Source organism: Podarcis vaucheri (assembly GCF_965113315.1).
Source record: "Podarcis vaucheri genome assembly, chromosome: 15".
Lineage (NCBI taxonomy): Eukaryota > Metazoa > Chordata > Lepidosauria > Squamata > Lacertidae > Podarcis > Podarcis vaucheri.
In genome coordinates this window covers 20,282,589-20,295,826 of record NC_138753.1, presented here as the reverse complement: position 1 = coordinate 20,295,826, position 13,238 = coordinate 20,282,589, and the positions used below count along the sequence as shown (strand labels likewise).

General features: G+C 47.8%; 1 protein-coding gene across 4 annotated transcripts in view; it reads left to right on the top strand.

Annotated features, from left to right (window-relative positions):
* The window catches only part of LOC309520092 (opioid-binding protein/cell adhesion molecule homolog), a 744,782-nt gene that overhangs the window by 390,886 nt on the left and 340,658 nt on the right, over positions 1-13,238 (top strand). For 2 of the 4 annotated variants that reach the window (XM_082201530.1, XM_082201532.1), the window contains one exon: positions 5,043-5,127. In XM_082201530.1, coding sequence (XP_082057656.1) covers positions 5,043-5,127 — 85 coding nt within the window. Of the gene's footprint in view, positions 1-3,759; positions 5,128-13,238 lie in introns of those variants that run through there. The other 2 variants (XM_082201529.1, XM_082201531.1) reach the window with 2 other exon arrangements.

The window sequence follows — 13,238 nt, the reverse complement described above, 5'->3', positions numbered from 1 at the left end:
CTTCCCTTCCCCCAAACAAAAAACAGGCTCAATTAATAAGAAGCTGCCTTATACAGTGTCAGACCACTGGTCTGCCTTGCTCTGTATTGTTTACATCACTGTTTCCCAAACTTGGGTCTCCGGCTGTTTTTGTACTACAATTTCCCTCATCCCTAGCTAGCAGGATCAGTGGTCAGGGGTTATAGTCCAAAAACAGCTGGAGACCCAAGTTTGGAAGCACTGGTCTACACTGACCAGCAGCAGAGGTGATTTAGGGCATCGCGACCAGTTCACCCCGCACTGGGTGCTGAGCTGAAGGAGACTCTGCATCCCGTTGCAACTATGTCATAGTGAATTGAGCAGAGCGGAAGGCGAGAGGTGGGGGGTCACCAAATGTTGGCCTTGCATAGGGTGCCGCTGACATTTGAAAGACCAAAATCTACCCCTGCTGGCAACATCTCTCCAGGATTTTAGCCTGGAGTTTTTCAGCCAATAAATGCCAGGGATTGGATTTAGGACTGTCTGCATGAAGAGCAGGGGCTCTCATGTTGAGCTATGGCAGAAACACACAGCTGGCCATTGCTAAGAGAAGTTTCTCTGGAATCAAGAGACTTTGCTGCAAAGTCACAAATAGTAGCCAAGGGAGCCTAGCTACCTCTCCTCTCCCTCTGCTTTGCTCCTTTTTTGTCTTTCACACATTCTCACAAATTGGGTCTCCAAGGACCCTTCCATTTTTAATGCTCCAAAGCCTCTAGCTGTGTCAGAAAGTTGTGGTAGCTGCACTTATTTTTATTTGTTTATTGCATGCTGCCACAGCAAGCCCTCCTTTGTAATGGTTTCAGGGTTTGCCATACAAAACAGATGCACAGCAGACAAATGTACCCCCCGCCTGATATGGGGAGCAGAGGAACCTTATTCTTGGAGCCATTGGTATGCATACTTAATACACCAGTTCCAATGGGGCCTTTCAACAACATACTTTAAAAATGCACTGCTCTCTCTGTGTGTTTTGAAGTTTAATGTTGAATAACCCACACATGTGCCTTCTTTAAACTTTCCTTAGAAGCCCCCCGCCCATGACACCCCACAACAGAACCTTGCAGGGCTGTTGTGATTATAAAATGGTTGAGAAGAACCATGTCCACTGCCCTGAACTCCATGAAAGGGAAAGAGAGATGTAATAAATAAGTACGTACACTGGTTTACTCCCACACTACATGGATACCTATAGCTCAGTTCCCAGAATGAGATGTAAACAGGTTGCATTAAATTGGAGAGCATCAAACAAATAGGTGGGAGGAGGAACAAGGAAAGACAGAGCTCTATTTTAAAAGTTCTGCTTTTAAAATGGTATTCCCTGATTTTATTATTCTGCTGCACTGGGCAGGAAATGATCTCTGTTGTACTTTTCAGCTGTAAAGTTGTATCCAATGTGAGTCCTATGTGGAGTAGACCTATTGAAAGGAATGGACTGAACTTAGGCATGTTTGTTAACTTCAGCGGGTCTATACTCTGAATAGAACTTAGTTGACTAGTGCCCAACTAAATTTTTATTACTTCAGTGGAATTTTAAAATTCATCATACCTTGATTCTAAAACATGGTTCTGTGATTTCAAATTCCATGATTCCATGCATCAAGATGCCAGCCGTCTTGCAACAAAGCTGGGTTCCAGTTCGGTCTTCCCTAAAATGCTTCCTATTTGCTCCTAAGCAGGCAGCTCTGGTTCTTCCAGTTTGGCCCTTCTTCTTTGAACTGATGCAAGGCAGGGGTGGCTCACCTGTGGCACTCCAGATACTGCTGAACTACAAGTCCCATCAGCCCCAGTCTGCATGGCCAATTATCGGGACTGAAGGGAGCAATTTCTGGAGGGCCACAGGTTAGCGACCCTCTAGTGCAATGCCAGCCACACACAGGCAGCATCCTGTTCTGTTCTCAGCAGTAGAGCATCTGCATTGCATGCAGAAAGACCCTGGTTCAATGCAGGAATCTCCAGCTAGGGCTGGGAATGTCCCACATCACAACCCTATGCTGTGGCCACTGCTCCATTTGGGCAAATGGGACATTGCCCCACCAAGCTCAGTTTGCCCTCAGCCAGCCCCCTGCCTGCCTTCTCCTTATTTGCAACCAGTGCAAGGGATGTCACTGCCTTTGTCAGCTTCGTCCTCCTGCATAGTCTCAGTGTTGTCCTTGCAAAATCCAGCAGAGAAGAGGAGAGAGGTGAAACTAGAATTAGTTGTCTTCATGCAGTGACAGCTTTGTACCTATTGGGACTGGTAGGGTGGAAGACAGGAAGGCCAATTTTGCTCTGCTTTTGTCCCCATCTTCCTCCCTGCTAAGTTTTGCAAGGGGCTACACTGACTGATGCAAGGGACATGGGTGGTGCTGTGGGTTAAACCACAGAGCCTAGGGCTTGCCAGTTAGAAGGTTGGTGGTTCGAATCCCCGCAACGGGGTGAGCTCCCGTTGCTCGGTCCCTGCTCCTGCCAACCTAGCAGTTCGAAAGCACGTCAAAGTGCAAGTAGATAAATAGGTACCGCTCCAGTGGGAAGGTAAATGGTGTTTCCATGCGCTGCTCTGGTTCACCAGAAGCAGCTTAGTCATGCTGGCCACATTACCTGGAAGCTGTACGCCAGCTCCCTTGGCCAATAAAGCAAGATGAGCGCCACGACCCCAGAGTCGTCCGCGACTGGACCTGATGGTCAGGGTCTCTTTACCATTACACTGACTGAGAGGAAGGAAGAATAAGCTAGCCCTCTGAAAAGGCAAGGTGAGACAACCTGCTCAGATGGCAGGGTCAGCCAGGGCAGCAGATCCCAGTGCCAATCTTTCTCTCCCTCACATTCTTGATGTAAATCTTCCCAGACCACTTCTTCGCTGTTGGAGATGGGGGTGCTATTTTGGGGTCTACCTTTGGTGCCAAAATGTCTTGGGCCAGTCCTGATTGTAAGAAAACAGGCAGTCAGGAGTAGTGGCAGGTTGATGAAGCAGTGCGTCATTTGCCTTAACAGATCAGCCTCCATTGGCTCTGCCCATCCTTCACCCTTGCACCACCTTCTGTTTGGGCACCCTGCCTGCCATCCCACCAGCAGTACCAGCCAAGCCATATCTCAGTGGTAGAGCCTTGCATGCAGAAGGGTCCATGATCAATCTCTGGCACCTCCTAGTAGCGCTGGGCAAGTTCCCTGCTTCAGCCCTGGGGAACTACTGCCAGTCAGTGTAGACAATACCAGGGAAGATAGGCCAATGGCCTGGCTCAGTATAAGACGGCTTCCTATACATCTTCTGTATCCAAATGGGGCACCTGCCAGTCAGAGCAGGCAATGCTGAGCTAGATGGGCCAAGGGTTTGGCTGAGTAGAGATAACTTCCTACACCTCTCCTAATCTGAAGCAGAGTCTTGTGTGACCCCATGACTGCCTCCCTGCATTTTTGTTTTAAGCTAGCCAATCCCAATAGTGTCTCTGGGTTTCCCATTCTGCCTCCCAGCCTCCTGACTCCTGGAAGCGGTGTGTGTGTATTGCTATTGCTGCTGCTGCTGCATGCCCCAGCTTGGTGCATGTTGCCGGTGCTGCAGCACTGAGCGCGATGGCAGCAGCACAGCCGTGGGGGTGGGGGGACTCCGCTTTGCCCAAGCCTGGCTTATGTCTACTCCCCGTCCTCCGCAACCGGACCCAGAGCTCTGGCTCCGGGAGGGTTAAGGAAAAAGCGGGGCGAGCTCCTCGCCTTCTCTATCCCCCCCCCTCCTCTCCGCCCAACTCCGCCAGCCCCGCGGCCGCTCCGCTGTCCTCCGCTCCGCCGCCGAGATTAATGCGCGGCTCCTGCCCCACCGTGCAGCGTGTGGCTGTGCCGGGGAGCCCCGAGTGTTGGTCAGTCGCTGCCATGACAACCCTCGGATGTCGGCGGGCGCGCGCGAGAGGGATTCAGAGGAGATGCTCCCGGCGAGGAGGGAGAGCGGAGCGGGGATGCTGAAACTGGCGGCGGCGGTGGCGAAGAAGAAGAAGAAGCAGGAGGAGGAGGAGAGAAAATCGGCGGCAGCGGCGAGAGCAGGAGGAATAGCAGCTGCCAACGGTTCCCGCTCGCTACTCCTGCCAGCCCGCGTCCTTTAAAGTGCTGGAGAGAGGCAGCCGAGCCTGGTCCGAGGGGCTCCTCTCTCACTATCTGTCTCTCCGCCGCCCTACCTGGAGCTCGCTCGGGTGGAAACGGAGAGAAGCGAGCGAAAGCTTGCCCTTTGCAGAGCCTGCCAGGCAGTGGGAGCGGGCTGGGTCCCCCCAAACCCTTGCCTTGCGAACCTTCCTTGGACTTTGGAGAGCTCTGTCTTGACGCAAAGGAAGTTTGGAGTGACATTCTGTGTGTGCGGATTGTAATTTATATAGGATCATTGGAGAAGGCTTTCAGCGCCCAACTTGCCCCTCTCCCTATCCTTGGGCCCCCCCTTCTCTCGGTCCTCCTTTCCTATTTCCTGCCCAAGAGAGCGGGTGGAAGAGAGAGGGAGAGAGAGTTGCATTGCCCTCCCTTCTTGGGTTATAAACTTTTGATGCCGGATCTGCGCAGCGCCTGCCCGACGGAGTCTTAAGGTGGCATCAGGGAAAAAAGAAGGAAAAACAGGCGGGGAAGAAGAGCCGTGACCTTCCTTCTTTCCTCTCTCTCTCTCTCTCTCTCTCTCTCTCTCTCTCTCTCTCTCTCTCTCTCGTCTCTGAGCTCAGCCCCGTGCCAGCCGCCTCCTCCTCTTCCTCCTCCTCCTCTTCTGCTCCCCTCAACCTCCTGCGCCCGGCACCCAAGAAACACTGGGGACCACTTTCTAGATGCTGTTTGGGAGCTTTGGATCTCCGGTTTCGGATTGCCTCTGGGGACTTTGCTAATCCGTCCGTCAGGCGTCCCTTTCTCCGTCTCTCTTCTCTGCCTTCCACCCCCAAAGAGTCTCTTCAGTTCATCTCTTTCCCACTACCACCGTTGCCTATCTTTGCCTTGAGGAAAGCCCAGGATGGGGGTCGGTGGGTGCTTAGTCCTGCCCTGGCGGTGCCTGGTCGTCCTGTCTCTCAGGCTCCTCTTCCTTGTGCCCGCAGGAGTGCCAGTGCGCAGCGGAGATGCCACCTTCCCCAAGGCGATGGACAACGTGACCGTCAAGCAAGGAGAGAGCGCCACCCTCAGGTAGGAGCAGATGCTGGGTAGCTTTTTTGTGTGTGTGGCGTGGCTTCTTATTTATTGCCCGAGGGCATTTTGCTTCTTTTATGATGGAGCTGGATAAGGTTCCTGGTGTCTGGGAGGAGAGCTTGGGTGATGATGCCAAGGACGGTGTTGGTGGGGAGGGAAAGGGTAGTTTCAGGCTGGCACCGGCCCTTTCTTGAAGCAAGGTTGTTGTGTGATGATGTGGTGTCTGGGAATGGCGATGTGCACGGGAACCCTGAAATCCTGCTGCTTCCCCGAGCTTGGAGGCATATCAGGCTGCTGGGATAAAGGTGGAGGAGGGATGCTGGCGATGTTGTGAAAAAGCCATTCGGAGGATGGCTGGCTGGCTGGCTGGCTGGCTGTGGCGGGATCTGCAGCAGAATGTTGTGGACACGTTTGACTGCTCATTATCAGCAGTGGAATGTGGCAGGGAAGGGTGGTGGAGATGAGAAATAGATGCCCACTTCTTCTTTTTTAAGGACTTGCATGCCAAGCAGTTCAGTTAGTCGTGTTTTGTGGCTGGTGCCAGGGTGTGGGCTCGTTGGAGAATGCAGGTGCCAGACAGTTGGTGAGGTTGAAGTGTCAGACAGAGTGAGCTTTACACAGCCCCGGGGACATTGGTTTTGTTTTGAAAGTGGTTTAGTGCAAGAAGGAGCAGGTGTGGCAAGAGGAGATGTGCTGTGCATGTGTTCTGGTGTGGGGCACATTGGAGGTTTGCATTTCATGGCCCTCCTCCTCCCTATAGATCTAGCTGGTTTCCAGGGCCCTGATGTCTCTTTCCCACCCCCGTGCAACCGTTTTATAGTCTCTGCACGAATCTGTTAATATAAAATCAATCTTCTACCCCTGGGGCACCTCCTATGAATTCACATGGACTGCTTTTGTTTTGTTTTTTTGTTCTACCTTGCACTGCTTAGCCCTGTGAGAAATGCAGGTGGTTTATATACAGATGGCCCACTTCTCTGCCAACCCTCTCTTTTCAGTTCCTGACTGAGTTTCACAGGCGCAAGCATTGCCTCTAGAAGCAGGGTGGTGGTGGTGAGATTTTGGATGTCTGAAGCATAGTGGAGAAAAGCAGGCAGCCTCGAGTGGTGGATATACTTGACTCACCTTTTAATTTTGAACAAAAGGAGGGGGTTGTCCAGAGATACATCATCAGCATCATGCCATTTGAAGTACCCATCTCGGTTGTATGGCTTAAATGCTACCTAGCTTGATTGGTCAGTGAGGCAAACCACGCCCAGGAATGCAGAACTGGGCTACGCAGAAGATTCTGTGTATGTGTGTGTCTCCCCCAGGATTTAAATACCCTGTTTAGTCTGTAATAATAGTAATAATTTGCTTCAGCCACCTGAAACTGTTTTTACTAACCCATTATTTGAATTCTACAAGCATATGCCTGTACACATATGCCTTTTGTTTTTTTTGCAATAAGCTGTGTTTATAATTGTGAAAGTAACAGAAAGGGACGTGTTTTAAGGATGGTGCTTAATTTCTAAAACGATAGATGCTGTGATTCATACCTTTATAAATATCAAGCTCTCCAACCTATTGCTTGCTACAAATCAGTCACTCAGGTATCATCAGTGGGTCGGCTGCTTTACAGAGTATAAGATGACCTGGAAGCCCCTCAACACTAATCTTGGACACATAGCTTCTGTTTGCTGTATATGCACATTGAGGGATTTGCACTCTGAGTATGCTCTGTGGCACCCTTTACCATTACTTCATGAACTCCAGACCTGGTTTTGACAGCAGGGTCATTTGCAGTTCCACCATCAATCTCTCCATCTGCCAGAGTATTGAGTACTTGAAGCTGGAATTATGACATTTCAGGAAAGTTTTAGACAAGCCAGAAAATAGAGTTGAAACAGCATTTTACTTGTGCAGACCACATCACCCTGGGGCATCTGACTGGACTTGTGAAGAACACATGAGCATCATTCTATGATCAACTCACTGGGGGAGGAGGGAATATGTGGTCTCAAAAGTATTGCTTGACTAAAAAGCCCATCACCCCTGACCAACAGCTATGGTGGCTGGGGTTGATGGGAGATGGAGCCCAACAGCACCTAGTGGGCTACAGGTTCCCCATCACAGAGCTAAATGAGCTAATAGGGTCACTCACAGAAAAGATCTGCCAGTAGTTACAATCCTATGTATGTCTGCTTGGAAGTAAGATTAAGACCCATTGAGTACAATTGACTGTGCTCCCAGGTATATTCATATGGAATTGCATCCATAGGAGCATCTCCGCACAGCTGAATTAAACTGGAATAACAGCAGCATTTTTTTCTTCTGTAAGGAACCCTGCAAACTGTAATTCCTTAAAAGAAAGGGGCTGAGAATGACTGACACTTGGCTCATCCATGCTTCCTCCATTCATTTCCCATAGCCATTCTCCTCCAGATCACCAGTTTCCCAGACTTTCTCCTCCTTCAATCCATATTTTCCCATGCTCCTCTCTTTTTCAGAGTATATCTGGTATGAAAACAAAACAAAAAACCAAGCTAGATTGAGGGAGGGAGAAGTGTGGTAAGACAGTGATTTGGAGAAGAAGAACATCTTGTGGACAATGGAGAATTAATGGAGGTTCAGGAAGCTTGTTACCCACATGAAACAACAGTATACATGAGCCCTATGTCTCTTTGGCACTTTTAGAAAACTACAGCTCCCAGGATTCTAAGAGCAGCCAAGGATGGTAAAAGTAGGATGGAGCCAGTGTAAGGGCTTCTCCAGAGAACCTGTTTATTCATCATTCAGCCTGCTTTTTTCTTGCACAAAGCTTACATGGAGGGAGGTTAGACTATGTCCAGTCTTTGCTTGAGCATTTGTTCACAATGCAGCAATGAGCACAATTAGTTCATACTTTTCGGTACATTTCCTTATCATTTGCCTAACCAGAAAAGTCATTTAAAAGAGCAGATTTGTTGTGCTAGGACGACAGAGCCCTTTAACCCATTTTAATTGCACACACCTGAATTTCCAACATGTGCTTGGGCCCCTTCTTCAAAACAGTGACAGCCTGAAGGCACCCTAAGTTGGCAGTGCAGAAGGCTCCCAGTGAAATTCTCCTGCTGCAGATGACATGCAGTTTGGAGAAGGCCATTTCAGGTTCTGAGAATGGAAGTGAATGGGCAGAACCAAGAACAGCAGGGCTCTGCCTCGGGAAGGAACGAGTGTCGTCGGAGGCCTCCTGCACTCTCAATGGGCCATTTGTTGGCCCTCCCAGCTGCTTGGTAGTCATTTATCTCCCCATTTTGCTGGGACAGAGGAGAGACTCATTGGGGCAGGCAGACAAATCACACACAGCCATTCATGTAGGAGCCATCGTATCCTCTGACCTTTCCAAAAGTACGGTACTAAGCATTCCCTGCTCTTTGCTGCTTGGAAGAAGGCAATTAAACTGAGAATCTGGAAGAGAGAGGGAGAAAGAGAGAGAAAGAAAGAGGTGCATCACGCTCCAGATAAAGAGGGTATATGTGGATTTTAGAGCTGCCACTGGAACACAGATTCCTGGTTCTGAAATAACAGTTTTGTTCATTGATTTTGCAGTTGTGTAGCGAGCAGCCATTAACAAGCTTCCCACTTAGGCTGGAGACGGATTATATGGTGTGTGTTTTTTCTCTCTCTCACAGAGAAAGACAGAGAGAAAGCTAAAGGGTTTTTGGAATAAATAAATAAATAAATACATAAGAAGGAACACTGTTTGTAATGACTACATACACACACACCCCGCTTCCCCCACTTTCAGTTTTGCAAAACAAAACATTGTGAAATGCTTTCATTTTGGTCCAAGGAAATTATGGGATAAATATACACATTAGACAACCGCATACCAGGGGCTTTAGTGGTGACCATTGGACCAGGTGGGGCAGTCAACGGACTCACTGGAAGCAGTTCTGATTTGTCTTGGTTTTCTCCCCATCCTTTCCCCTTGCAAATATAGGACTTGTCCACATTTCTGCTTGTCCATGACTAGAAAGCATGGGGCCGAGCCATTTTCTGTTAGTCTCATGCTTTCTAGGCACGGGTCTGAGAGGTTTTGCCTTTGCATCACCACTTTCCCCCAGAAAACCCGCTCTTTAGCACAAAATCTTAGCAAACATCAATCCAGAGGAATCCCAATTGATATTTGCTGTGGTTCAGTGCAAGGGCGAGGGGCGGGGCAAGAGGAAGTGTGGATGAACCTATATTGAAGATGCTCAAACAATGCAGTAGTACAGGTTAGGCTAAAAGACTCCTCCTCCTACCATCCCAGCTTCCTCCAGACACAGATGAAGGGTGGATTTTCTGGCCATAGTGATGCTTGTGATTGGCTGTGCTGCCTACAGCTATGATTGACTAGCAGAGGAGAAGGGGGGGGGGAGCTCTAGGGAGTCTCTGAATGGTAGGGAATTAATATAACTGAAAGGGTTGATAATCCTGCTGGGCCATCAAATTGGATTTAGGGGTGAAGAGAAAATTCCAGTGGGGCTTCCCCCCACATTGCTGTTGTGATCAGCCTCCTCTGCCCACATAGGGAGAAAAGCCTCTCTCAAACCACTTTCTTGATAACTATAAATAGTCTCCAGCTTTACTCAGATGCTTATCATACTGTGTGCAGTTAACTCAGTTCCTCTGGCTTCGGTCTGCTCCTCTTTCCAGATCTCAAGGATGGCAAAAGGTCACAGTATTACCCAATGTTGCATGGGTTGTTTGCTTGTTTGCTTGTTTTTTCCACTCACTTTCAATTTTCTACAGAATCAAGTTGCATTCTTGAAACAATGTTTTGGGATGTGCAAGACTCCCTTAGCCACATAGCTCAGATCACACAGCAGCTGTTTAAAGGGATTCCTTCTCAATGCATATCTATGGCAACTGCTGGCTTGCTCTTTGTGTATCTGAAGATGCTGACTCCGATAGCTGCCATACTCAGCACTGCCTGGGGTACCAAACCGCTCAACTATCTGCTCAACAGCTGGAAAAGATATATATCATACAATCAGTTCTCATGGCATGAACAAAGGCTGATTTGCAGATCCTAGCATGCAAATGTGTTGTATTAGGGCCAAACTAGATGTCAGGGTAAATACATCTTTACATTGAACTGTTGGTGTATTGTGAACAATGGGTTAAATTACACAGGGCATGGTCTCATGTCTTGAGGAGCAACCCCCAGTGTCTGGATGTTCTGAGATAAGGGTGTCAGGTGCACTGGGTTGTTAAAACAATACCAGCAAGGTTGAGACTTGCTGAATCCTTCACCCTCCTATTGGTCCTGGGAATATGCCTACATGTATGATAGTTTCTAGGGCATTGCATTCATTAAGTCCACATCTTGCCCTGTTGCATGTCCTGATGCTATCCTTGAAGTAGAATTGTAAATAATGGTACCATATAAGGTTTCAATTTACTGAGCATGCTCAGAAGGAATGTGGTCGGTAACTGGAGGTGAATTCTAATCCTGCAATAAAATTCTAGCAGACCATGAGGAAGCTCCCTTTGTCTAAACTGGTATCTAGTACGCACACTTCCCACTGTAGTAACTTTAGAGCTATCACAGGGTTAAGTGCCTTATAAGGAAATTGGGTAAGAGGAATTGAGTACTTCAGTTGGATAGGAAATTTATGCAGCAGCGTTAGCTAGCATGGCCATAGTAATAACAGATCTCTTGGTACACATGTCTTTTTAGTTCAAAGGCCATAAGAACTTTATATAGTAGGTAGTAGTGTTTAGTTTTGTCTTGTGTCTAGAAACAATTAACACTTTGATACTTTAAGCTGTGTGGGAGAGGAGGTTTCCTCTTAACTAGGGACTCTGAAAGATGCTAGCTGCTGGGAGCAGAAAATCTCTCAAGACTCAGCTAGGGCTCTGCATACAGTGGTACCTCGGGTTAAGTACTTAATTAGTTCCATATGTCCGTTCTTAACCTGAAACTGTTCTTAACCTGAAGCACCACTTTAGCTAATGGGGCCTCCCACTTCTGCCGCGCCACCAGAGCATGATTTCTGTTCTCATCCTAAAGCAAAGTTCATAACCCGAGGTACTATTTCTGGGTTAGCGGAGTCTGTAACCTGAAGCGTATGTAACCCAAGGTACCACTGTACTCTGTTACTTTGCTCTACGCCACACAGGCTGAGATATGTTGAACTACCAATTGGCTTCCACAAGTCATGGGTGTTAACATGCAGTTGTTTTGTTTTGTTTTGTTTTAAATGCAAATTGTATCATCTTTCCATGGTGGTGGTAGTGGTGGTGGTGGGTACTGCAAATTCACAGCATCAGAGTAGGCATGGAAAGAGCATTTAACCCTTTAGTCCAATAATAATAATAATAATAATAATAATAATAATAATAATAATAAAAAATAATAAATAAATAAATAAATAAATAAATATTTATACCCCACCCATCTGGCTGGGTTTCCCCAGCCACTTTGGGCAGCTTCAAGCAAAATATTAAAATACAATAGTCCTTCAGATATCATGATCCTGAGGAAAAATCCCTCTTCTGAAGCTGCCATTTTCAATGGAAGGTAATCCCCTATTATACTTTCATCCTGATACAACGTTAAAGTTCAAAATGGGCTACAAATTCTGTTAAAAAAACCAGGCATCCCAAAGTTAAACAAATGAAAGTGAGTGCCCAGGATTCTCAGCTCCTGGTTTCAGGCCTGCCCTGTAGGCAGTCTGTAGCCACCAACAAGGACAGATTTCCTGACCTGGGAGGTTTTATAAGGATGAGAGAGCATTGCCTTTTCTATTCTATGATCTCTTCCTCAGCTGGTGCCCCTGCAGTTCCCCCCCTTTTTACTACAGCTGAGTGGTGGCATGCAAGCAGAATCTCTTTTTCATCGAACTAACCCAGTGCCTTTGAACAACAACTTGATTTTCAGACATCAGTGAGAGACATTGCTGATCTTTGCGTTCTGAGAAACTTCACTTGTTGGTTTCTGAAGGCCAAGCAAAGGCACAAAAGCAAGCCTAGCCAGTTTTTCTTCTACTCAGTTGGCAACCTTATGGCTTACAATGTTCAAGTCACCAGTTCAAGGCCTTGAGACTCTTGACAGGTGGGGATAGCTTTCAGAACATAAGAAAAGCTTTTCTGGATCAGGCCAAAGGGCATCTGATCCAGCAACCTCTTCTCACCGGGTGGAGGTGGCTTCAGCTTCCCCAATATTTTTTGGTCAGAGGGCAGCACCCCTCATATTTAGGGGGAGCCACCCCCACAGCTACCAGGTGCCCTCCATGCACCCCAGCCTCTGCCAGGCAGCCCAGGAGCCAGGCAGGGGCTGGGATGAGCAAGCACAGAGATTGCCCTCTGAGCATCCTGCCCCTGCCTGGCACACACAGGACGACATCACATGACACCTTACGTGGCATGTCACCTGATGTATCACATGACCATGCCCCCTCAGTGTGGGGGGCAAGTTGGTGTCCTGGTTCTCACAGTTACCAACCGGATGCCCATAGGAATTCCTCCCACAAACAGAACCTGAATGCAAACAGCTGTCCCCCCAACTATAATTCTCAGCAAATGCTATTTAGGTGCATCTGACAATGGAGCTCACAGCTATCCATCTTGGCTAGTTGCCATTGATAGCCTTACCCTACATGAATTTGTATTGTCCTCTTTTAAAGCCATCCAAGTTGGTGGCCATCACTACCTGTTGTTGCAGCAATTTTGATAGATGTTTGAAGAAATGCTTTCTTTTCTCTGTCCTGAATCTTCCAGAAAACTTTGTACCCTCATTTAATGCAACTGAGAGGAACCCTAGTTGCACATGCTTCGCATGTTGGAAGTCTCTGCCTCTAAATGTGGTATCTTCAGCTGAAATAAGTTCAGGACAGAGAAAGATCTCTAGCTATGCCCACTATAGGAGGATATTGCCAGACAGCATAAATGCTCCTGGGCTAGAAAGTACCACGTGCCCAATTTAGTATCAGGAAGCTTACTATTCCAATGCTGTGCATTTATAATACCTTACATTTTAAAATTATGCAATGTGGCCAGAGATTGAATTATGATCGGAAATGTGGCAAGTCTCAAGTCCTTTGGAAGCACACAGTCTGCCCTAGAACCCCCCCCCCCCCTTTCTGGAGTTGCTAGAC